General features: G+C 52.7%; 1 protein-coding gene across 1 annotated transcript in view; it reads left to right on the top strand.

Moving 5' to 3' along the window:
• Window positions 1–25,706, top strand: part of LOC148147695 (microtubule-actin cross-linking factor 1, isoforms 6/7-like) — a 237,723-nt gene that overhangs the window by 114,131 nt on the left and 97,886 nt on the right. Inside the window, exons 8-12 of the mRNA XM_087994629.1 lie at window positions 331–490; window positions 4,704–4,898; window positions 10,505–10,630; window positions 17,503–17,646; window positions 25,187–25,375. Coding sequence (XP_087850755.1) covers window positions 331–490; window positions 4,704–4,898; window positions 10,505–10,630; window positions 17,503–17,646; window positions 25,187–25,375 — 814 coding nt within the window. The remainder of the gene's footprint in view (window positions 1–330; window positions 491–4,703; window positions 4,899–10,504; window positions 10,631–17,502; window positions 17,647–25,186; window positions 25,376–25,706) is intronic.

Genomic DNA, 25,706 nt, shown 5'->3' on the forward strand with positions numbered 1-25,706 from the left:
CCTCAGCACTGACCCTCTGACAGTGCGGCACTCCCTCAGCACTGACCCTCCGACAGTGCAGCGCTCCCTCAGCACTGACCCTCCGACAGTGCAGCGCTCCCTCAGCACTGACCCTTCGACAGTGCAGCGCTCCCTCTACACTGACCCTCTGACAGTGCAGCGCTCCCTCAGCACTGACCCTCCAACAGTGTGGTGCTCCCTCAGCACTGACCCTCCAATAGTGCAGCGCTCCCTCAGCACTGACCCTCTGACAGTGCAGCGCTCCCTCAGCACTGACCCTGTAGCTGGTTGTTTCCATTGATTATTGACGGGTATTATCTGGTTTTACAGGCAGTCCATGATTGAAGAAGTTTTATTGTCTTCGGGTAGATTGAGTGAATCTCTGCAGGTGGTGTTGGACTGGTTGTACAGGGCAGAGGTCACACTGAATGAGCAAGCCCGAGTAAGTGGTGACGTCCAATCTGTGAAAACGTTCATTGAGAACCACAAGGTAACTGTTCATGTTCTTATTGTGTATCCATCACTTCATGTATCTGCTGTTTCCATCCTGTCCCTACACACTGTTAGTCAATGGAGCTCACTGTCCAAGCTCAGAGACACTGTGGGCTTGGCAATTCCATGGGGAAGATCCATCACAAATTTAAATCTCCCAAAAACAGCTCTAGGGAATTCCCCCATCCGAGGGTAGGTCCGATCAAGGACAGTAGTGGGAGACTGTGTATTGAGTCGGAAGAGATAGGAGAGGTCTTGAACAAGTACTTCTCTTCAGTATTTACGAACAAGAGGGACCGTATTGTAGAAGAGGAGAGTGTGAAATGGACTGGTAAGCTAGAAGAGATACCTGTTAGGAAGGAAGATGTGTTGGACATTTTGAACAACTTGAGGATAGACAAGTCCCCGAGGCCTGACGGGATATATCCTAGGATTATGTGGGAAGCAAGAGAGGAAATTGCAGTACCGTTGGCAATGATCTTCTCGTCTTCACTGGCAACGGGGGTGGTACCAGGGGACTGGAGAGTAGCGAATGTTGTGCCCCTGTTCAAAAAAGGGAATAGGGATAACCCCGGGAATTACAGGCCTGTTAGTCTTACTTCTGTGGTAGGCAAAGTAATGGAAAGGGTACTGAGGGATAGGATTTATGAGTATCTGGAAAGACACTGCTTGATTAGGGACAGCCAGCACGGATTTGTGAAGGGTAGGTCTTGCCTTACAAGTCTTATTGAATTCTTCGAGGAGGTGACCAAGCATGTGGATGAGGGAAGAGCAGTGGATGTAGTGTACATGGATTTTAGTAAGGCATTTGATAAGGTTCCCCATGGTAGGCTTATGCGGAAAGTCAGGAGGCATGGGATAGAGGGAAATTTGGCCAATTGGATAGAAAACTGGCTAACCGGTCGAAGGCAGAGAGTGGTGGTAGATGGTAAATATTCAGCCTGGAGCCCAGTTACAAGTGGAGTTCCGCAGGGATCAGTTCTGGGTCCTCTGCTGTTTGTAATTTTTATTAATGACTTAGATGAGGGAGTCGAAGGGTGGGTCAGTAAATTTGCAGATGATACGAAGATTAGTGGAGTTGTGGACAGTGAGGAGGGCTGTTGTCGGCTGCAGAGGGACTTAGATATGATGCAGAGCTGGGCTGAGGAGTGGCAGATGGAGTTCAACCCTGCCAAGTGTGAGGTTGTCCATTTTGGAAGAACAAATAAGAATGCGGAATACAGGGTTAATGGTAGGGTTCTTAGTCAGGTGGAGGAACAGAGGGATCTTGGCGTCTATGTACATAGATCTTTGAAGGTTGCCACTCAGGTGGATAGAGTTTGTAAGAAGGCCTATGGAGTATTATCGTTCATTAGCAGAGGGATTGAATTCAAGAGTCGTGAAGTGATGTTGCAGCTGTACAGGACTTTGGTTAGGCCACAGTTGGAGTACTGTGTGCAGTTCTGGTCGCCTCACTTTAGGAAAGATGTGGAAGCTTTGGAGAGGGTGCAGAGAAGATTTACCAGGATGTTGCCTGGAATGGAGAGGAAGTCGTACGAGGATAGGTTGAGAGTTCTCGGCCTTTTCTCGTTGGAACGGCGAAGGATGAGGGGTGACTTGATAGAGGTTTATAAGATGATCAGAGGAATAGATAGAGTAGACAGTCAGAAACTTTTTCCCCGGGTACAACAGAGTGTTACAAGGGGACATAAATTTAAGGTGAAGGGTGGAAGGTATAGGGGAGATGTCAGGGGTGGGTTCTTTACCCAGAGAGTGGTGGGGGCATGGAATGCGCTGCCCGTGGGAGTGGTAGAGTCGGAATCATTGGCGACCTTTAAGCGGCATTTGGATAGGTACATGGATGGGTACTTAATCTAGGTTAGAAGTTCGGCACAACATCGTGGGCCGAAGGGCCTGTTCTGTGCTGTATTGTTCTATGTTCTATGTTCTAATCTCTGACTCCTGCAAACAGTTTCCCTGAACTGGGCTTTTATATATTAGATTACTTACAGTGTGGAAACAGGCCCTTCGGCCCAATAAGTCCATACCGACCGACCGAAGCGCAACCCACCCATACCCCTACATTTACCCCTTACCTAACACTACGGGCAATTTAGCATGGCCAATTCACCTGACCTGCACATCTTTGTGACTGTGGGAGGAAACCGGAGCGCCCGGAGGAAACCCACGCAGACACTGGGAGAACGTGCAAACTCCACACAGTCAGTCGCCTGAGGCGGGAATTGAACCCTGGTCTCTGGTGCTGTGAGGCAGCAGTGCTAACCACTGTGCCACCGTGCCGCCCATATATTCTTAAGAAGGCACTCATTGCCTGAATTTATCATCCAGATACACATCATACCCCCTCCCCCACCCTAAATACCTGACCCCTTTCCCAACTTCTCCTCCCAAACACCCAGCCAATCTCCCACCTCCCTCAACCCCTCCTTCAACTCACCCTCCAACACATTTGCTCCCTCTCCATGCCGAAGAACTGATCAACAAACCTCCCCACGTCTGTCCACAGTTAATTCATAGAACAGAGCAATACAGCGCAGCACAGGCCCTTCTGCCCTCAATGTTGCGCTCATCTATGGAACCATTCTGAAGAGGAGAAAGTGAGGTCTGCAGATGCTGGAGATCAAAGTTGAAACTTTATTGCTGGAACAGCACAGCAGGTCAGGCAGCATCCAGGGAACAGGAGATTCGACGTTTCGGGCACAGGCCCTTCTTCAGGAATCATTCTGAAGCCCACCTAACTTATATTATTCCATTTTCATCCATATGTTTATCCAATGATCATTTAAAAGCCCTTAAAGTTAGCAAGTCTATTACTGTTGCAGGCAGTGCGTTTCACGTCCCTCCTCCTCTGAGTAAAGAAACTACCTCTGACATCTGTCCTATATCTATCACCCCTCAATTTAAAGCTATGATCCCTCGTGCTCGCCGTCACCATACTTGGTAAAAGGCTCTCCCTGTTCACCCTATCTGACCCTCTGATTATCTTATATGTCTCTATTAAGTCACCTCTCAACCTTCTTCTCACTAATGAAAACAGTCTCAGTTCCCTCAGCCTTTCCTCATAAGACCCTGCATTCATACCAGGCAACATTCTCGTAAATCCCCTCTGAACCCTTTCCGAAGCTTCCACATCCTTCCTATAAGACAGTGACCAGAACTGTATGCAATACTCTAAATGTGGCCGCACCAGAGTTTTGTACAGCTGCAACATGACCTCATGGCTCCGAAACTCAATCCCACTACCAATAAACACCAACACACCATATGCCTTCTTTTGCCCTATCAAACTAGGTCACAACTTTCAGGGATTTACACACCTGGACACTGAGATCTCTCTGCTCATCTACACTGCCAAGAATTTTACCATTAGCCCAGTACTCTGCATTCCTGTTACTTCTTCCAAAGTGAACTACCTCACACTTTACCACATTAAACTCTATTTACCATGTCTCAGCCCAGTTCTGCAGCTTATCTATGTCCCTCTATAACCTGTAACATCCTTCAGCACTACCCAACTCTGCTGACCCTACTGTCATTTGCAAATTTACTAATCAACTCCTCGCCAGAGTAGCTGCAGTCTCATTCAAATACACACGACTGCTCACCATGTTGTGTTGGTGGAATCCTTCCACTATGACACTGCCATTCCTTCAGTGTCGCTGGGTCAAAATCCTGGAATTCCCTCCTTAATGACATTGTGGATCTACCCACAGCACATGGACTGCAGTGGTTCAAGAAGGCAGCTCACCCCCACCTTGTCAAGGGGCAACTAGGGACAGGCTATAAATGCATGTCCCAGAAATAATAAAAAAAAGTTTCCCTGTGCCATTGACTTATTGTTGAAGGCAGAATTTTGTCTTAAAACCTGTTAAAAACGATGAGCATTGTAAGCTGCCAATAGATGCCAAGTGGAAGCCTCCAGGAATCATCAGGCCTTAGCAACATTGCCACTTCATTTCTTTGTCTGAAATCACTGTCAGAATTTCAAAATGTCAGCTGCTGTTTCACAAAGTCCCCGACTCCCAGAGTCAATAATCACTTCAGTCAAAGCCACTCGAGTCATTTAGGAACTGGACTTTTTATCTATTTCTGTTGTACTTTCTATCATACTTTTAGCTCATGGTCAGATGAGTGCTGTGAATATTAAGACTTACTTCTGGTTGATAAACAGCTAAAGTTTCAGATTCAGTTCTGTCTGGGTCCATCTGCAGGTCTTTCAGAAGGAGTTGGGCAAACGGGCCAGTTGTGTGAGGGCTCTGAAACGTACCTTCAGGGAGCTGAACAAAAACACAGGTGTCAACTGTGTCTGGCTGAAAGCTCAGATGGAGGAACTGAATAAACAGTGGGAGCACGTGTGCAACATTTCCGTCTTGAAGCAGTCTCTGCTTGAAGCTGCACTGTGTCAGGTAGGAACCTGGTGTCAACCATCACCTTATCACATTGTCAACAAGTGTAACCCTGAGGAGCTCATGCTCTTGTGCGTGATGGTGACTGAGCGGCTCATTGTTGAGCAACAATATATATCAGATGCCTTAAGGGACTGGAATTCTGCTGTAGTCTTTTTTGTACCTCAGTCTGCTTTAGGCCTGATTGGAGTCAGGGATATTCAGACCTGATTTATCTGCTCCTTCATGTTATCTCATGCTGTTTGATATTATCGATCTGCTTCTTGCAGTATTCCTCGATGTGACATATTCACAATGCAGTGACAAATCTGTCTACTTTCAAAGGGCCTAGTACTGGAGGGAACGGTGAATTGTTCACTTGTTTGTATCTCATGGTTTGGAAACATAGAAAATTGGTGCAGGAAGAGGCCAATCAGCCCTTTGAGCCTGTACCACCATTCAATATGATCACGGCTGATCATGCAGTCTCAGTATCCCATTCCCACCCTCTCCCCATACCCCTTTAGCCACAAGGACCACGTCCAGCTCCCTCTTGAATACATCGAATGAACTGGCCCCAACAGCTTCCTCTGTGAGAGAATTCTACAGGTTCCCAACTCTCTGGGTGAAGAAATTCTTCCTCATCTCAGTCCTAAATGGCTTACCCCTTATTCTTAGACTGTGACCCCTTGTTCTGAACCTCCCCAACATCAAGAACATTCTTCTCACATCTAGCCTGGACAGTCCCATCACAATTTTATGTTTCTCCCTCGCTCTTCTACATTCCTGTGAGTAGGAGCCCAATCTATCCAGTTTTTCCTCATATGTCAGTCCTACCATCCCAGGAATCAGTCTGGTGAACCTTCACTGAACTCTCTCAATAGCAAGAACGTCCTTCCTCAGACTAGGAGATCAAAACTGTACACAATACTCAAGGTGTGGCCTCACCAAGGCCCTGTGTAACTGCAGCAAGACATCCCTACTCCGATACTCCAATCGTCTCGCTGTGATGGAGAACATGCCATTAGCCTTCCTCGCTGCCCGCTGCACCCCCATACCAACCTTCAGCAACTGTTCCACCATGACACACAGGTCTCATTGCACCTCACCTTTTCCTAAACTGCCACCATTCAGATCATAATCTGCCTTCCTGTTTTGTGACCAAAGTAGATAGTGAGGCTCTTTTCAGTCATGGCTGACCATGGGTTGTATCCTCATTGTTCTAGCTTTCTGCTTCCCTGAAGCAACGTCGCTTGTGACTGAAGAGTCCAATGCTGTAGTGACAATACATAGTGTGATTAAAGGCAGTGAGCATGGCTTTGTGAGGGGTAGGTCATGCCTCACAAATCTTATTGAGTTCTTTGAGGAGGTGTCAAGACAGGTCAAAGATGGTCGAGCAGTGGATGTGGTGTATATAGACTTCAGCGCTGAAAATGTGTTGCTGGAAAAGCGCAGCAGGTCAGGCAGCATCCAGGGAACAGGAGAATCGACGTTTCGGGCATAAGCCCTTCTTCAGGAATGAGGAAAGTTCACCTGCACCTCCACACACATCATCTATTGCATCCTCTGCACCCGATGTGGCCTCCTCTATATTAGGGAGACAGGCCGGCTACTTGCGGAGCATTCCAGAGAACACCTCTGGGACACCCGGACCAACCAACCCAACCACCCTGTGGCTCAACATTTCAGTTCCCCCTCCCACTCCACCAAGGATATGCAGGTCTTTGGACTCCTCCATCGCCAGACCACAACAACACGACGGTTGGAGGAAGAACGCCTCATCTTCCGCCTAGGAACCCTCCAACCACAAGAAATGAACTCGGATTTCATCAGTTTCCTCATTTCCCCTCCCCCCACCTTGTCTCAGTCTAATCCATCGAATTCAGCACCGCCTTCCTAACCTGCAATCTTCTTCCCGACCTCTCCGCCCCCACCCCAGTCTGACCTATCACCCTCACCTTGATCTCTTTCCACCTATCACATTTCCGACGCCCCTCCCCCAAGTCCCTCCTCCCTACCTTTTATCTTAGCCTGCTGGACAAACTTTCCTCATTCCTGAAGAAGGGCTTATGCCCGAAACGTCGATTCTCCTGTTCCCTGGATGCTGCCTGACCTGCTGCGCTTTTCCAGCAACACATTTTCAGCTCTGATCTCCAGCATCTGCAGACCTCACTTTCTCCTCTATATAGACTTCAGCAAGGCATTTGATAAGGTTCACAATATACATGAATGACTTGGTAGGCTCATTCATAAAGTCAGGAAGTATGGGATACAGGGAGATTTAGCTATCTGGATTCAGAATTGGCTGGCTGACAGAAGGCAGAGAGTGGTTGTAGATGGAATGTATTCTGCCTGGAGGTCAGTGTTGAGTGGGGTCCCGCAGGGTTCTGTTCTTGGGCCTCTGCTCTTTGTAGTTTTTATAAATGACTTGTTTGAGGAGGTTGAGGGGTGGGTTAGTAAATTTGCAGATGACACTAAGGTTGGAGGTGTCGTCGATAGTATAGAGGGCTACTGCAGGCTGCAGCGAGACATAGACGGGATGCAGAGCTGGGCTGAGAAATGGCAGATGGAGTTCAACCTGGACAAATGTGAAGTGATGCATTTTGGAAGGTCGAACTCGAATGCTGAATATAGGATTAAAGACAGGATTCTTGACAGTGTGGAAAAACAGAGGGATCTGGGTGTGCAAGTACATAGATCCCTCAAAGTTGCCACCCAAGTGGATAGAGTTGTTAAGAAAGCATTTGGTGTTTTGGCTTTCATTAACAGGGGAATTGAGTTCAAGAGCCGCGAAGTTTTGCTACAGCTCTACAAGTCCCTGGTGAGACCACACTTGGAATATTGTGTCCAGTTCTGGTCGCCCTACTATAGGAAAATACAGAGGCTTTGGAGAGGGTGCAAAGAAGGTTTACCAGGATACTGCCTGGACTGGAGGGCTGTCCTAATGAAGAGAGGTTGACTAAGCTCGGAGTTTTCTCTCTGGAGAGAAGGAGGAAGAGAGGAGACCTGATCGAGGTGTACAAGATAATGAGAGGAATGGATAGAGTCAATAGCCAGAGACTTTTCCCCAGGGCAGGGTTGACTGGTACAAGAAGTCATAGCTTGAAGATATTAGGAGGAAGGTGTAAAGGAGACATCAGAGATTCTTTATGCAGAGAGTTGTGAATGCATGGAATGTGTTGCCAGCGGTGGTGGTGGAAGCAGAGTCATTGGGGACATTTAAGCGACTGCTGGACATGCACATGGATAGCAGTGAGTTGAGGGGTGCGTAGGTTAAGTTACTATATTTTACATTAGGATTAACCTTCGGCACAACATCGTGGGCCAAAGGGCCTGTTCTGTGCTGTACATTTCCATGTTCTATGATCTCAAGTGCCTTCATATCCCTCATGCAGACATCGTTGGGGATGCCCAGTAGGTCTCTTCCTGGATGCAAGCTCTCCATAGAGAATATTGTCACATCTATCAGCATTATATCGCATTTGCCAAGTATTTGCTCACACAGCCAGTCTGTCCAAGTCACCCTGCAACCTCCTAGCATCTTCCTCCCAGCACACACTGCCACCCATCTGCACATTTGGAGAAATTGCATTCGATTCCTTTACCAAGTCATTCATATATATTGTGAACAGCTGGGGTCCCAGCACTGAACCCTGTGGTACCCCACTCATCACTGCCTACCGCTCTGAAAAGGACCTGTTTATTCCAACTCTCTGCCTCCTGTCTGCCAATCAGTTTTCTATCCATGTTAGTACATTATCTCTGATACCATGAGCTTTAATCTCTTGGGTGGAACCTTGTCAAAGTCCAGATACATAACATCTACTGATTTCCTCTTGTCCACTTGACTGGTCACATCCTCAAAAATTCCAGAAGATTTGTCAATCATGATTTCCCTTTAGTGAATCCATACCAACTAGCACCGATTCTGTTACTGCTTTCCAAATGCTCAGTTATTACATCCTTAATGATTGACTCCAGCATTCTCCCCACCACTGATGTCAGGCTAACTGGTCTATAATTCCCCACTTTCTCTCCCCCTTCCTTTTTAAAGAGTGGAGTACATTAGCTACCCTCCAATCCATTGGAACTCTTCCACAGTCTATAAATGTTGGAAAATAATTACCAATGCATCTGCTATTTCTCGGGCCACTTCCTTAAGTATTCTGGGATACAGAGTATCAGGCCCTGGAGACTTATTGGATTTTAATCCCATCAATTTCCCCAAAACCAATTCCTGACTAATAGGATTTCCTTCAGTTCCTCCTTCAGGCTTGAGCCTCTGTCCCCTTGTAGTTCTGGAAAGTTATTTGGGTCCTCCTTAATGAAGACAGATCCAAAGTATCTGTTGAACTGGCTCTGTCATCTCTTTATTGTCCATTATGAATTCACCTGATGCCACCTGCAAGGAACCTACATCTCTCTTCACCAGTCTTTTTCTTTTCACGTTTCTATAGAAGCTTTTGCCATTGATTTTCTGCAGCTTACCTTCGTATTCTACCTTCCCTTTCCAAATTAAACCCTTGGTCCTCCCTCCTCCTGCTGAATTTTAAATTTCTCCCAGTACATGTTTGGCAGCAGTTTCTGACCTTGTTAGCGATGGGTGAGCCACCTTCCCTGTTTTACTCTGACACCAGACTCCGGTGTACCACTGTTGCAGTTAATCTGTGTGTTCTTTAACTATCTGCCATTGCCCATCCACTAGCCACCCCTGAAGGATCCTGGCCAGTTTATTCTTGCCAATCCATGCCTCATACCATCAAAGTTCGCTTTCTTTAAGTTCAGGACCCTAGCTTCAGCTTTAATTGTGTCACTCTCCACCTTAATGAAGAATTCTACCACATTATGATCACTGTTCCCAAAGGATCTCACACCACAGCGTTGCTAATTAATCCTCTCTCATTACATAACACCCAGTCTAGGGTGGCCAGCTCTCTGGTCAGTTCCTTGACATATTGGTCACAGAAACCATCCATCATACATTCCAGGGAATCCTCCACCATCACATTGATTGAACTGACAAACTGGTAGCAATATGTAGATTGAAGTCACCCATAATAACTGCTGTAACCTTACTGCATACATCTCTACTTTCCTGCTAGATATAATCCCCAATATTACACCAACAGCTGGTCTGTACACAACTCCCACTAACGTCTTTATCCCTTTAGAGTTCTGCAGCTCCACCCATTGTATAGGCTAATGTCCTCAGTTACTATTGTGTTAATCTCCTCCTTAACCAGCCACACTACCTCACCCCTTTCTGTCTGTCTTTCCTGAAAAGTGAATAAACCTGGTTGTCCAGTTCCCAGCCTTGGTCACCCTGGAGCCAGGTCTCTGTGATCCCAATTGCATTATATTTATTAATAGCTGTTTGCACAGTTAATTCATCAACTTTATTACAAATACTCTCCTGGATGGGAGGCAGCCAGGGGATTACCGGATGAATTTGTAATCGACACATTCACGGGCAGAGTGAGACATTAACACAGAGCTGGCAGAGCCTCCTGGTGACTGGGAGAGCCAGGCACAGAGCCACGCTGGAATTCTGCAGTTGTATTTTAAGTGTTTTCCAAAGCTTGACCAGTTGTTCTCTATGAAACTGAATCCACATTCTCTGCTGTTAGGCTGAGCATTTTCAGTCCTTGGTTCAGACTTTGTTGGGTCACTTGACACAGACCGAGAGGAAGCTGACAGATGGACAGATCCTGCAGGAGCAGGAAGCTCTGCTGGAATTTAAACACCAGCACCAGGTGGGTTAGATCGAGGGGATGGTACAGAGAGAGGGAACAGGGCAGCACCGAGAGGGAGGATTGGGATGCAGTGAAGAGGTAGGGGGAGAGGCTGGGAAGTGGAGGGGGAGAAGAGAGGGAGAGGGAGGGAGGGAGGTGGGGGTGAGGGGAGAGGGAGGGAGGTGGGGGTGAGGGGAGAGGGAGGGAGGTGGGGGTAAGGGAAGAGGGAGGTAGGGGAGTGAGGGGCGAGGGAGGAAGTGGGGGGGTGAGGGGAGAGGGAGGGAGGTGGAGGGTGAGGGGAGAGGGAGGGAGGTGGGGGTAAGGGAAGAGGGAGGTGGGGTGTAAGGGGAGAGGGAGGTGGGGGGGTGAGGCGAGAGCAGGGGAGGTGGGGGGCGAGGGGAGAGGGAGGGAGGTGGGGGTAAGGGGAGAGGGAGGTAGGGGGTGAGGGGAGAGGGAGGTAGGGGGGTGAGGGGAGAGGGAGGGAGGTGGGGGGTGAGGGGAGAGGGAGGTGGGGGGTAAGGGGAGAGGGAGGGAGGTGGGGGGGTAAGGTGAGAGGGAAGGAGGTGGGGGTAAGGGGAGAGGGAGGGAGGTGGGGGTAAGAGGAGAGGGAGGTGGGGGGGTAAGGGGAGAGGGAGGGAGGTGGGGGTGAGGGGAGGGAGAGGGAGGTGGGGGGTGAGGGGAGGGAGAGGGAGGTGGGGGATGAGGGGAGGGAGAGGGAGGTGGGGGAGTGAGGTGAGACGGAGGGAGGTGGGGGGTGAGGGCAGAGGGAGGTGGGGGGTGAGGGGAGGGAGAGGGAGGTGGGGGAGTGAGGGAGGTGGGGGAGTGAGGGGAGAGGGAGGGAGGTGGGGGAGTGAGGGGAGAGGGAGGGAGGTGGGGGGTGAGGGGAGAGGGAGGGAGGTGGGGATGAGGGGAGAGGGAGTAAGGTGGGTGGGTGAGGGGAGGTTGGAGGGTGAGGGGAGTGGGAGGTTGGAGGGTGAGAGGAGAGGGAGGTGGGGGATGAGGGGAGAGGAAAGTGAGGGGAGAGGGAGGTGGGGGATGAGGGGAGAGGGAAGTGGGGGGTAAGGGGAGAGGGAGGTGGGGGGTTGAGGGGAGAGGGAGGGAGGTGGAGAGGTGAGGGGAGAGGGAGGGAGGTGGGGGAGAGGGAGGGAGGTGGGAGTGAGGGGAGAGGGAGGGAGGGAGGTGGGGGGGTGAGGGGAGAGGGAGGGAGGTGGGAGTAAGGGGAGAGGGAGGTAGGGGGAAAGGGGAGTGGGAGGTGGGGGGTAAGGGGTGAGGGAGGAGGGTTGGGGGGTGAGGGGAGAGAGAGGGAGGTTGGAGGGTGAGGGGAGAGGGAGGTGGGGGGGTGAGGGGAGAGGGAAGGAGGTGGGGGGGGTGAGGGGAGAGGGAAGGAGGTGGGGGGGTGAGGGGAGAGGGAAGGAGGTGGGGGGGTGAGGGGAGAGGGAAGGAGGTGGGGGGGTGAGGGGAGAGGGAAGGAGGTGGCGAGGTGAGGGGAGAGGGAGGGAGTTGGGGTGAGGGGAGAGGGTGGTGGGGGGGGTGAGGGGAGAGGGAGGGAAGTGGGGGTAAGGGGAGAGGGAAGTGGGGGGTTGAGGGGAGAGGGAGAGAATGGGGGTAAGGGGAGAGAGATGTGGGGGGGGTGAAGGGAGAGGGAGAGAGGTGGGGGTAAGGGGAGAGGGAGGTGGGGTGAGGGGAGAGGGAGGGAGGTGGGGATGAGGGGAGAGGGAGGTGGGAGGGTGAGGGGAGAGGGAGGGAGGTTGGGGGGTGAGGGGAGAGGGATGGAGGTGGGGGGGTGAGGGGAATGGGAGGGAGGTGGGGGTAAGAGGAGAGGGAGGTGGGGGGTAAGGGGAGAGTAAGGGAGGTGGGGGGTAAGGGGAGAGGGAGGGAGGTGGGGGTAAGAGGAGAGGGAGGTGGGGGGTAAGGGGAGAGGGAGGGAGGTGGGGGTAAGGGGAGAGGGAGGTGGGGGATGAGGGGAGGGAGAGGGAGGTGGGGGAGTGAGGTGAGACGGAGGGAGGTGGGGGGTGAGGGCAGAGGGAGGTGGGGGGTGAGGGGAGGGAGAGGGAGGTGGGGGAGTGAGGGGGGAGGGAGGGAGGTGGGGGAGTGAGGGGAGAGGGAGGGAGGTGGGGGAGTGAGGGGAGAGGGAGGGAGGTGGGGGGTGAGGGGAGAGGGAGGGAGGTGGGGATAAGGGGAGAGGGAGTAAGGTGGGGGGGTGAGGGGAGGTTGGAGGGTGAGGGGAGTGGGAGGTTGGAGGGTGAGAGGAGAGGGAGGTGGGGGGGTGAGGGGAGAGGAAAGTGGGGGGGTGAGGGGAGAGGGAGGTGGGGGATGAGGGGAGAGGGAAGTGGGGGGTAAGGGGAGAGGGAGGTGGGGGATGAGGGGAGAGGGAAGTGGGGGTAAGGGGAGAGGGAGGTGGGGGGTTGAGGGGAGAGGGAGGGAGGTGGGGAGGTGAGGGGAGAGGGAGGGAGGTGGGGGAGAGGGAGGGAAGTGGGGGGGTGAGGGGAGAGGGAGGGAGGTGGGAGTAAGGGGAGAGGGAGGTAGGGGGAAAGGGGAGTGGGAGGTGGGGGGTAAGGGGTGAGGGAGGAGGGTTGGGGGGTGAGGGGAGAGAGAGGGAGGTTGGAGGGTGAGGGGAGAGGGAGGTGGGGGGGTGAGGGGAGAGGGAAGGAGGTGGGGGGGTGAGGGGAGAGGGAGGGAGGTGGGGGAGAGGGAGGGAGGTGGGGGGGTGAGGGGAGAGAGAGGGAGGTTGGAGGGTGAGGGGAGAGGGAGGTGGGGGGGTGAGGGGAGAGGGAAGGAGGTGGGGGGTGAGGGGAGAGGGAAGGAGGTGGGGGGGTGAGGGGAGAGGGAAGGAGGTGGGGGGGTGAGGGGAGAGGGAAGGAGGTGGCGAGGTGAGGGGAGAGGGAGGGAGTTGGGGTGAGGGGAGAGGGTGGTGGGGGGGTGAGGGGAGAGGGAGGGAAGTGGGGGTAAGGTGAGAGGGAAGTGGGGGGGGTGAGGGGAGAGGGAAGGAATGGGGGTAAGGGGAGAGAGATGTGGGGGGGGTGAAGGGAGAGGGAGAGAGGTGGGGTAAGGGGAGAGGGAGGTGGGGTGAGGGGAGCGGGAGGGTGGTGGGGATGAGGGGAGAGGGAGGTGGGAGGGTGAGGGGAGAGGGAGGGAGGTTGGGGGGTGAGGGGAGAGGGAGGGAGGTGGGGGGGTGAGGGGAATGGGAGCGAGGTGGGGGTAAGGGGAGTGGGAGGTGAGGGGTAAGGGGTGAGGGAGGAGGGTTGGGGGTGAGGGGAGGGTAAGGGGAGAGAGTGGGAGTTTGGAGGGTGAGGGGAGAGGGAGGTGGGGTGGTGAGGGGACAGGGAAGGAGGTGGCGGGGTGAGGGGAGAGGGAAGGAAGTGGGGGGGTGAGGGGAGAGGGAAGGAGGTGGCGAGGTGAGGGGAGAGGGAGGGAGTTGGGGTGAGGGGAGAGGGTGGTGGGGGGGTGAGAGGAGAGGGAGGGAAGTGGGGGTAAGGGGAGAGGGAAGTGGGGGGTGAGGGGAGAGGGAGGGAATGGGGGTAAGGGGAGAGAGATGTGGGGGGGTGAAGGGAGAGGGACAGAGGTGGGGGTAAGGGGAGAGGGAGGTAGGGTGAGGGGAGAGGGAGGGAGGTGGGGATGAGGGGAGAGGGAGGTGGGAGGGTGAGGGGAGAGGGAGGGAAGTGGGGGTAAGGGGAGAGGGAAGTGGGGTGGTGAGGGGAGAGGGAGGGAAGTGGGGGTAAGGGGGGAGAGAGGTGGGGGGGTGAGGGGAGGGGAGAGAGGTGGGGGTGAGGGGAGAGGGAGAGAGGTGGGGACGAGGGGAGAGGGAGAGAGGTGGGGGCAAGGGGAGAGGGAGGTGGGGGGGTGAAGGGTGAGGGAGGGAGCTAGGGGGGTGAGGGGATGGTGAGGGGAGAGGGAGGGAGGTTGGAGGGTGAGGGCAAAGGGAGATAGGGGGTGAGGGGTGAGAGAGGGAGGGAGGTGGAGATGAGGGGAGAGGGAGGGAGGTGGGGGTGAGGGGAGAGGGAGGTGGGGGGTGAGGGGAGAGGGAGGGCGGTGGGGGTAAGGAGAGAGGGAGGGTGGAGGGTAAGGGGAGAGGAAGGTGGGGGCGTGAGGGGAGAGGGAGGGAGTTGGGGATGAGGGGAGAGTGAAGCAGGTGGGGGTGAGTGGAGCGAGGGAGGTGGAGGGGTGAGGGGGAGGGAGGGAGGTGAGGGTGAGGGAGGTAGGGAGGTGAGGGAGGTGGGGGTGAGGGGGAGAGGGAGGTGGGGGAGAGGGAGGTGGGGGTGAGGGGGTGAGGGAGGTGGGGATGAGGGGGAGAGGGAGGTGGGGGTGTGGGGGAGAGGGAGGTGGGGTGTGGGGGAGAGGGAGGTGAGGGTGAGGGGAGAGGGAGGGAGGTGGGGGGGTGAGCAGAGAGGGAGGGAGGTGGGGGGGTGAGGGGAGAGGGAGGGAGGTGGGGGTAAGGGGAGAGGGAGGTGGGGGGGTAAGGGGAGAGGGAGGTGGGGGAGTAAGGGGAGACGGAGGTGGGGGTAAGTGGAGAGGGAAGGAGGTGGGGGTAAGGGAGAGGGAGGTGGGGCGGTGAGGGGAGAGGGAGGTGGGGGGGTGAGGGGAGAGGGAGGTGGGGGTTGAGGGGAGAGGGAGGGATGTGGGGGTAAGGGGAGAGGGAGGGAGGTGGGGGTAAGGGGAGAGGGAGGTGGGGCATTGAGGGGAGAGGGAGGTGGGGGTTGAGGGGAGAGAGAGGTGGGGGGGTGAGGGGAGAGGGAGGGAGGTGGGGGGTGAGGGGAGAGGGAGGGAGGTGGGGGTAAGGGGAGAGGGAGGGAGGTGGGGGTAAGGGGAGAGGGAGGTGGGGCGGTGAGGGGAGAGGGAGGTGGGGGTTGAGGGGAGAGGGAGGGATGTGGGGTGGGGTGAGGGGAGAGGGAGGGAAGTGGGCATAAGGGAAGAGGGAGTTGAGGGGTAAGGGGAGAGGGAGGTGGGGGGGATGAGGGGAGAGGGAGGGAGGTGGGGGTAAGGGGAGAGGGAGGTGGGGGGCTGAGGGGAGAGGGAGGGAGGTGGGGGGTGAGGGGAGAGGGAGGGAGGTGGGGGGTGAGGGGAGGGGGGAGGTGGGGAGGTAAGGGGAGAGGGAGGTGAGGGGAGAGGGAGGGAGGTGGGGGCGTGAGGGGAGAGGGAGGGAGGTGGGGGTAAGGGGAGAGGGAGGGAGGTGGGCATAAGGGAAGAGGGAGTTGGGGGGTAAGGGGAGAGGGAGTTGGGGGGGCGAGGGGAGAGGGAAGGAGGTAGGGATAAGGGGAGAGGGAGGTGGGGGGTAAGGGGAGAGGGAGGGAGGTGGGGGTAAGGGGAGAGGGAGGTGGGGGGTGAGGGGAGGGAGAGGGAGGTGGGGAGTGAGGTGAGACGGAGGGAGGTGGGGGTGAGGGCAGAGGGAGGGAGGTGGGGGATGAGGGGAGAGGGAGGGAGGTGGGGATGAGGGGAGAGGGAGTAAGGTGGGGGGGTGAGGGGAGGTTGGAGGGTGAGGGGAGAGGGAGGTTGGAGGGTGAGGGGAGAGGGAGGGAGGTGGGGAGGAGAGGGAGGGAGGTGGGGGAGAGGGAGGGAGGAGGGAGGTGGGGGAGAGGGAGGGAGGAGGGAGGTGGGGGAGAGGGAGGGAGGTGGGGGGTGGGGCGAGAGGGAGGGAGTTGGGGTGTGAGGGGAGAGGGAGGGAGGTGGGGGGTGAGGGGAATGGGAGGGAGGTGGGGGTAAGGGGAGTGGGAGGTGAGGGATAAGGGGTGAGGGAGGAGGGTTGGGGGTGAGGGGAGGGTAAGGGGAGAGAGAGGGAGGTTGGAGGGTGTGGGGAGAGGGAGGTGGGGGGGTGAGGGGACAGGGAAGGAGGTGGCGGGGTGAGGGGAGAGGGAGGGAGTTGGGGGTGAGGGGAGAAGGTGGGGGGGTGAGGGGAGAGGGAGGGAAGTGGGGGTAAGGGGAGAGGGAAGTGGGGGGGTGAGGGGAGAGGGAGGGAAGTGGGGGTAAGGGGGGAGAGAGGTGGGGGGGTGAGGGGAGAGGGAGAGAGGTGGGGGCAAGGGGAGAGGGAGGTGGGGGGGTGAGGGGAGAGGGAGGGAGGTGGGGATGAGGGGAGAGGGAGCTGGGGGTTGAGGGGATGGTGAGGGGAGAGGGAGGGAGGTTGGGGACGAGGGCAAAGGGAGATGGGGGTGAGGGGAGAGGGAGGGAGGTGGAGATGAGGGGAGAGGGAGGGAGGTGGGGGTGAGGGGAGAGGGAGGTGGGGGATGAGGGGAGAGGGAGGGAGGTGGGGGTAAGGGGAGAGGGAGGGAGGTGGGGGTGAGGGGAGAGGGAGGTGGGGGTAAGGAGAGAGGGAGGGTGGAGGGTAAGGGGAGAGCTAGGTGGGGGCGTGAGGGGAGAGGGAGGGAGTTGGGGGTGAGGGGAGAGGGAGGGAGTTGGGGATGAGGGGAGAGGGAGGCAGGTGGGGGTGAGGGGAGAGGGAGGGAGGTGGAGGGGTGAGGAGAGAGGGAGGTAGGGAGGTGAGGGTGAGGGAGGTGGGAGGTGAGGGGGAGAGGGAGGTGGGGGTGAGGGGGAGAGGGAGGTGGGGGTGAGGGGGAGAGGGAGGTGGGGGTGAGGGGGAGAGGGAGGTGGTGGTGAGGGGAGAGGGAGGGAGGTGGGGGTGAGGGGAGAGGGAGGGAGGTGGGGGTGAGGGGAGAGGGAGGGAGGTGGGGGTGAGGGGAGAGGGAGGGAGGTAGGGAGGTGAGGGTGAGGGAGGTGGGAGGTGGGGGTGAGGGGGAGAGGGAGGGAGATGGAGGGTAAGGGGAAAGGGAGAGAGGTTGGGGGTGAGGGGAGAGGGAGGGAAGCAGAGAGTGATGGGGAGGGAGGGAAGAGGGTGGTGTAAATTAGTGGGGAGTAGGGAAGGGTGAGCAGGATGGAGGGAGCTGATGTTCTGATATCTGTTTCAGGAGGCCGTTGACAGTCTGGAGCATGAGTATCCAGCTCTGGAGTCTGTCATTGCCCTTGGGAATGAGATCCTGACTTCCTGTAATCCGGAATCAGTCAGCATCATCCAATCCTGGATCAACATGGTACAAACACGATGGGATGAGGTGAGTCCGAAGCATGGTGCAAGATTGAGTTTTTCCAGAGCAGCACCTCCTCGTCAGAGACCGTCAAACAGGAGAAATGTAAGATGCGGGTGCCCTCTTCCGACTACTTTTTTTCTGGGTGGCTCAGTGGTTAGCACTGCTGTCTCACAGCGCCAGAGACCCGGGTTCAATTCCCACCTCAGGCAACTGTCTGTGTGGAGTTTGCACATTCTCCCCGTGTCTGCGTGGGTTTTCTCCCACAATCCAAAAATATGCAGGTCAGGTGAATTGGCCACGTTAAATTGCCCGTAGTGTTAGGTGAAGGGGTAAGTGTAAGGGAATGGGTCTGGGTGGTTTGCTCTTTGGAGGGTCGGTGTGGACTTGTTGGGCCGAAGGGCCTGTTTCCACATTGTAAGTAATCTAAAAACTAAAAGCAAGAGGAGGCCATTCAGCCCCTGAAGGCCTGCTACCTCATTTCATAGTCATAGAGACTGATAGAGTATTACAGCATGGAGACAGGTCCTTTGGTCCAAATTGGTCTATGCTGACCAAAATGTCTGCCCTCCATAACCCCATTTCCCTGCACTTGGCTCATATCCTTCTAATCCTTTCCTATCCATGTATTTGTCTAAATGCCTTTTAAATGTTATTAATGTTTATGCCTCCACCACTTCTGCTGGCAGCTCATTCCATATGCACATCACCCTGTGTGTAAGAAAGTTGCCTCTCAGGTTCCCTTTTATGTCGTCTTGTCCTCCATTCTCCAACCCTGGGAAAAAGACTTAGTGTATTTACCCTGTCCATGCCTCTCATAATCTTATACACCTCTAAAAAGTTCCCCCTCAGTCTCCCATGCTCAAAAAAACACATTCTAGCTTGTTCAACCTCTCCCTAAAACTCAGACCATGGAGTCCAGACAATATCCTTGTAAATTTCTTCTGTATTCTTTCTAGGTTAGTGACGTCCTTCCTACAACAAGGTGACCAAAACTGAACACAATACTCCAAGCGTGGTCTCACCAACATCCTGGATAAGAGCAACATAACTTCCCAACTTCTATACTCAATGACCTGACTGATGAGGGCCAGTGTGCCAAAAGCCTTCATCATTGCCCTGTCCACCTGGGACACCACTTTCAGAGAACTGTGAACCTGAACTCCAAGGTCCCTCTGTTCCATGACACTCCTTAAGGCCCTACCATTCACCGTGAAATTCCTACCTTGATTTGACTTTCCAAAATGCAAGACCACACACTTATCCATACTAAACTCCATAAACTCCCCAGCTGGTCAAGGTCTTGCTGCAATTTCTGATAACCTTCCTCACTGTCCACAATGCTGCTTAGTTTAGAGTCAACAGCAAATTAATGAATGCCTTGGACATTCTCATCCAAATCATTGATATAGGTAACAAACAGCAATGGACCCAACACTGACCCCTGAGGTACTCCACTACTCACAAGCCTCCAGTCTGACAAGCATCCTTCCACTATTACCCTCTGCGTCCTACCATCAAACCAATTGGGTATCCAATTTGCCAGCTGACCCTGGATTCCATAAGGTCTAACCTTCCAGAGCTACCTGCCTTGTGGAACCTTAAAAGGCCTGACTGAAATTCAGCACTAGGTCTACCGCCCCACCCTCATCAATCTTCCTGGTCACTTTATCAAAGAACTCTAACAACTTTGTGAGGCATTTAATATGATTATGACTGATTTCATCTCAGCCTCAACTCCACTAACCTGCCCACTCTCCATAACCCTCAAACACACCACTGTTGAAAATCACCTCAGACACTGAGGCAGTCTGTGTTCAAATGCAACAAGGTCTGGACAATATCCAGGCTTGGGCTGACAAATGACAAGTAATGTTCACACCACTCAAATGCCAGGCTATGACCATCACCAATAAGAGACATCTCCCCTTGACATTCAATGGTGTCACCATCACTGAATTCCCTACTACCAACATCCTTGGGGTTACATTGGCCAGAAGCTCAACTGGACTCACCACATAAATATAAGAGAAAATTATTGCAGTTCCTCGAGTCTATACTGAAAACAATAAAATCACAGCAGGTCAGGCAGCATCCATGCAGAGAGATCAAGCTAGTGTTTCGAGTCTAGATGACCCTTCATTCGAAAGTCATCCATTCCCAAAATGACATCTTGCTGTCTTTCCATGGATGCTGCCTGACTTGCTGTGACTTTCATCATTTTTTGTTTTCACTACATAAACATAGAGTAGGTCAGAGGCTGGGAATACTACAGCAAATAATTCACCTCCTGACTCCCCAAAGCCTGTCCATCATCTCCAAGGCACAAGTCAGGAATGTGATGGAATACTGTTGGGTGTGTCTTGCTGGAAAAGCACAGCAGGTCAGGCAGCATCTGAAGAGCAGGAGAATCAGAGCCCTTTATCAGATGGAATACTCCCCATTTGCCCTGGATGGGGGCAGCTCCAACAACACTCAAGCTTGACACCATCCAGGACAAAGCAGCCACTTGATTGGCACCACATCCACAAGCATCCCCTCCCTCCACCACCGACACTCAGTAGCATCAGTGCGTATTATCTACAAGATGCACTGCAAAAATTTACCAAAGACCCTCAGACAGCACCTTCCAAACCCAGAACCACTTCCATCTGGAAAGACAATAGCAGCAGAACACCACCCCCTGCAGGCTCCCCTCCACTGCCCACCCTATCTTGGAAATATATTGCTGGTCCTTCACTGTCACCGGGTCAGAATCCTGGAATTCCCTCACTAAGGGACATTGTGGGTCTACCTACAGCACATGGACTGCAGCGGTTCAAGAAAACAGCTCACCCCAACCTTCTCAAGGGGCAATTAGGGACGGGCAATGAATATGACCCAGCCAGTGACACTCATGTCCCTCAAGTGGAAAAAAAAGGTTGGGATCCAAGGACCAAACCCAGTGGCACTACACTAGTTAAACCCTGCTAACCAAAGTAACCCTACTAACCAGACTAACCCTGCTAACTAAATCCTGCTAACCAGACCCATTTATCTTGACTTGCTGCTTTCTGTTGGTTAATAAATTATACTTAGCTCAAATTTGTTAAGTATGTCCAGGATATCTTTCTCAATCAATTTGGAGATGGTCCAAATTGAAGAGATGGGGCAAAACCTGACCTCCAGTTGGGAAATAAAGCAGACAAATGACTGAGGTGTTAATGGGGATGCACTTTGGGACCAGTGACCATACTTCTTTTAGTTTTAAATTAGTTACAGAAAAGGATAAGTCCAGCCCACAAGTTAAAGTTCTAAATTGCGGCAAGGTCAATTTTAATGGTCTTAGTCAGGAACTTTCAAAAGTTGATCGGTGGAGGCTGTTTTCGGGTAAAGGGACATCTAGCAAGTGGAAGGGTTTAAAAAGTGAGATAATGAGAGTTCAGGGACAGCATGTTCCTGTTAGTGTGAAGGACAAAATTGGCAAGAGTAGGGAACTCCGGATGACTAGAAACATTGAGGTTCTGGTCAAGAAAAATTAGGAGGTATATGTCAGATATAGACAGCTGGGATCAAGTGACTCCCTCAGTATATTGGGCATGTAACAGCGCACTTGGGAGCATAGGCTGTCAGGGAAGGATGTCGAGGAAATGTGGAACTTTTTCAAGGAACAGATACGACGTGTCCTTGATATGTATGTACCTGTCAGGCAGGAAAGAAATGGTCGTGTGAGGGAACCTTGGTTGATGAGGGAGGTTGAATGTCTTGTAAGGAGGAAGAAGGAGGCTTACATAAGGTTGAGGAAACAGGGTTCAGACAGAGCAGTGGAGGGATACAGGATAGCCAGAAGGGACCTGAAGAAAGGGATTAGGAGAGCTAAGAGGGGGCATGAAAAATCTTTGGCGGGTAGGATCAAGGATAACCCCAAGGCATTTTATGCGTATGTGAGAAACATGAGAATGATGAGAACGAGGGTAGGTCCGATCAAGGACAGTAGTGGGAGACTGTGTATTGAGTCGGAAGAGTTGGGGGAGGTCTTGATTGAGTACATTTCTTCAGTATTTACAAACGAGAGGGACTGTATTGTTGAAGAGGAGAGTGTGAAACGGACTGGTAAGCTAGAGGAGATACTTGTTAGGAAGGAAGACGTGTTGGGCATTTTGAACAACTTAAGGATAGACAAGTCCCCCAGGCCTGACGGGATATATCCTAGGATTATGTGGGAAGCAAGAGAGGAAATTGCAGTACCGTTGGCAATGATCTTTTCGTCTTCACTGTCAACGGGGGTGGTACCAGGGGACTGGAGAGTGGTGAATGTTGTGCCCCTGTCCAAAAAAGGGAATAGGGATAACCTCGGGAATTACAGGCCAGTTAGTCTTACTTCGGTCGTAGGCAAAGTAATGGAAAGGGTACTGAGGGATAGGATTTATGAGTATCTGGAAAGACACTGCTTGATTAGGGACAGCCAGCACGGATTTGTGAGGGGTAGGTCTTGCCTTACAAGTCTATTGAATTCTTTGAGGAGGTGACCAAGCATGTGGATGAGGGTAGAGCAGTGGATGTAGTGTACATGGATTTTAGAAAGGCATTTGATAAGGTTCGAGGAGAAAGTGAGGTCTGCAGATGCTGGAGATCAGAGCTGGAAATGTGTTGCTGGAAAAGCGCAGCAGGTCAGGCAGCATCCAGGAAACAGGAGGATCGACGTTTCGGGCATAAGCCCTTCTTCAGGAATCCACTCAGGTGGATAGAGCTTGTAAGAAGGCCTGTGGTGTATTAGCGTTCATTAGCAGAGGGATTGAATTCAAGAGTCGTGAGGTGATGTTGCAGCTGTACAGGACCACGGTAAGGCCACATTTGGAGTACTGTGTGCAGTTCTGGTCGCCTCATTTTAAGAAAGATGTGGAAGCTTTGGAGAGGGTGCAGAGGAGATTTACCAGGATGTTGCCTGGAATGGAGAATAGGTCGTACGAGGAAAGGTTGAGAGTGCTAGGCCTTTTCTCATTGGAACGGCGAAGGTTGAGGGGTGACTTGATAGAGGTTTATAAGATGATCAGAGGAATTGATAGAGTAGACAGAAACTTTTTCCCTGGGTACAACAGAGTGTTATAAGGGGACATAAATTTAAGGTGAAGGGTGGAAGGTATAGGGGGGATGTCAGGGGTGGGTTCTTTACCCAGAGAGTGGTGGGGGCATGGAATGCACTGCCCGTGGGAGTGGTAGAGTCAGAATCTTTGGTGACCTTTAAGCAGCAATTGGATAGGTACATGGATGGGTGCTTAAGCTAGGACAAATGTTCGGCACAACATCGTGGGCCGAATGGCCTGTTCTGTGCTGTATTGTTCTATGTTCTATGTTCTACTTCAGATGGAAATCAGGAGGGCAAAAAGGGAACATCACGTAGTTTTGGCAGATAAGGTAAAGGAGAATGCAGAGAGTTTCTACAAGTATGTTAAGGGCACAAGAGTAATGAGGGAGAGAATAGGGCCCCTTAAAGATCAATGAGGCAGTCTGTGAGTGAAGTCACAGGAGATAGGTAAGAGCCTAAATGAATATTTCTCATCAGTGTGCTACAAGGATTGGTGCTAGATTCATTGTTGTTCATCATTTGTACAATGACTTGGATGAGAATGTAGGAGGAACGGTTAGTAAGTTTGGGGACGACACTGAAATTGGTGGTGTAGTGGACAGGTTGTCTAAGAATACAACATCTTGATCAACTGGGCCAAGGAATGATGGATGGAGTTTAATTCAGATAAATGCAAGGTGTTGCATTTTGGTAGGGCAAGCTGGAGCAGGTCTTACACAGTTCATGGCAGGGCTCTGGGGAATGGTGTTGAACAAGGTGTATGGCATCACAGGGAGACAGGCTGATGAAGCAGCCTTCATTGGTCAGAGGGCTGAGTACAAGACATTGATTTGGACTACTGCATACAATTCTGGTCACCCTGCTACATGAAGGATATTATTAAACTGGAAAGCAAGGATGTTCTTGAATGGGTTGGGACTTTTATTGAGGTGACTTTACAGAGGTTTATGATTAGATTCCCTAGTGTGGAAACAGGCCCTTCGACCCAACCAGTCTACACTGACCCTCTGAAGAGTAACCCCCCCAGTCCCATTTCCCTCTGACCAATGCACCTAACACTATGGGCAATTTAGCCTGGCCAATTCACCTGGCCTGCACATCTTTGGACTGTGGGAGGAAACCCACGCAGACACGGGGAGAATGTGCAAGCTCCACACAGACAGTCACCTGAGGCTGGGATCAAACCTGGGACCCTAGTGCTGTGAGGCAGCAGTGCTAACCACTGAGCTACTGTGCTGCCCGTTTACAAAAATCACGAGGAGCATGGATAGCTGAATTACCAAGGTCTTTTCTCCATGGTAAAGGTAGTCAAAAAGTAGACGGAATAGGTTTAAGGGGAGGAAAGATTTAAAAGGGATCTGAGTGGCAACGTTTTCACACAGAGGGTGGTGTGTGTATGGAGTGAGCTGCCAGAGGAAGTGGTGTAGGCTAGTACAATTAGAACATTTAAAAGTCATTTGGACAGGTACATGAATTGGAAAGGTTTAGAGGGATATGGGCCAAATGCAGACAAATCCGACTAGTTGAGTTGAGGAAACCTGGTCAGCATGGACACGTTGAACCGAAGGGTCTGTTTCTGTGCTGTATGACTAAGCAAACCCAAGCACTTAACTAAGTGAAGTAATTTCGAAGGGTTACTTTGTGAAACTATGTTTGAAAGTTCACAATGGTCATCTGGTGATCCCTTTTATAAAACATCCAGGTATCTCCACAGAACTTGAAATTCTTTATTCTTTCATTTGTTGTTGGCGTCGCTGTTTGAGCTGTCAGTTACTGCCCTTCACTAATTACCCTTGAACTGGTGGCCTGATTGGGCATTTCAGGGGGCAGTTAAAAATCAAACACATTGCTGTCAATATGGAGTCATATGTACACCATGTACACACTGGACAATGATAGCAACATAGGAGTAGGCCATTCAGCCTACTAAGTCTGCCCTGGCTGTGATGGAGCCAGCGTAGGCCAGCACAGTGGCTCAGTGGTTAGCACTGCGGCCTCTCAGCACCAGGGACCCAGGTTCAATTCCAACCTTGGGCAACACTCTGTGTGGAGTTTGCACATTCTCCCCATGTCTGTGTGGGTTTCCTCCCACAGTCCAAAGCTGTCAGGTTAGGGTGGATTGACCATGGGAAATGCAGAGATAAAGGGTAAGGGTAGTCTGTTATTTGAAGGGTCAGTATGGATTTGAGGGGCTGAATGGCCTGCTTCCACATTGTAGGGACTCTATGATTCGGACATTCAGTGTGATCCTGGCTGGTTGAACATTTCAATATCTTTGGTCACCTTCACAGAGACCAGATTTATCTTCCAGGTTTATTAATTAATGTTAACTTCAATGTTTTGTTTTTGTTGGATTTGAAAACAAATCTTTGAAAACAAAGGGCTTTGAATTAATTGTCTCGTGATCATCACATTACACCACAATCCCACCCCCCTCATTTTATCACAATTCCATTTTCCAACACTTTGTTAAATCTATGTGTGTCTCTGGTTGTGTTGCAGGTCAGGAGCTGGGCCAGTTGCCAGGGAGATCGAGTGGAAGCAGCAATGTTGTCCCTTCATTTGGAGCAACAGGATTTGCAGCATCTACAGGAATGGCTGGAGGAAACAGCTGAGTCACTGAGTCGGAGAGACCAGGAGGCTCTCTCCGAAAATATTGGGCAGCTGGAGGAGCTGCTAACCGAGCACTCAGTGAGGACACCCCCCACCCCCATTAACCCAGCACTCAGTGAGGACACCCCCCCCATTAAACCCAGCACTCAGTGAGGACACCCCCAACCCCCATTAACCCAGCACTCAGTGAGGACACCCCCCCCCATTAAACCCAGCACTCAGTGAGGACACCCCCAACCCCCATTAACACAGCACTCAGTGAGGACACCCCCCACCCCCATTAACCCAGCACTCAGTGAGGACACCCCCCACCCCCATTAACCCAGCACTCAGTGAGGACGCCCCCCCCCATTAACCCAGCACTCAGTGAGGACACCCCCAACCCCCATTAACACAGCACTCAGTGAGG

Source organism: Chiloscyllium plagiosum, unplaced genomic scaffold (genome assembly GCF_037043375.1).
Source record: "Chiloscyllium plagiosum isolate Xiang-an unplaced genomic scaffold, Cpla_swu_hap1 HiC_scaffold_15, whole genome shotgun sequence".
NCBI lineage: Eukaryota > Metazoa > Chordata > Chondrichthyes > Orectolobiformes > Hemiscylliidae > Chiloscyllium > Chiloscyllium plagiosum.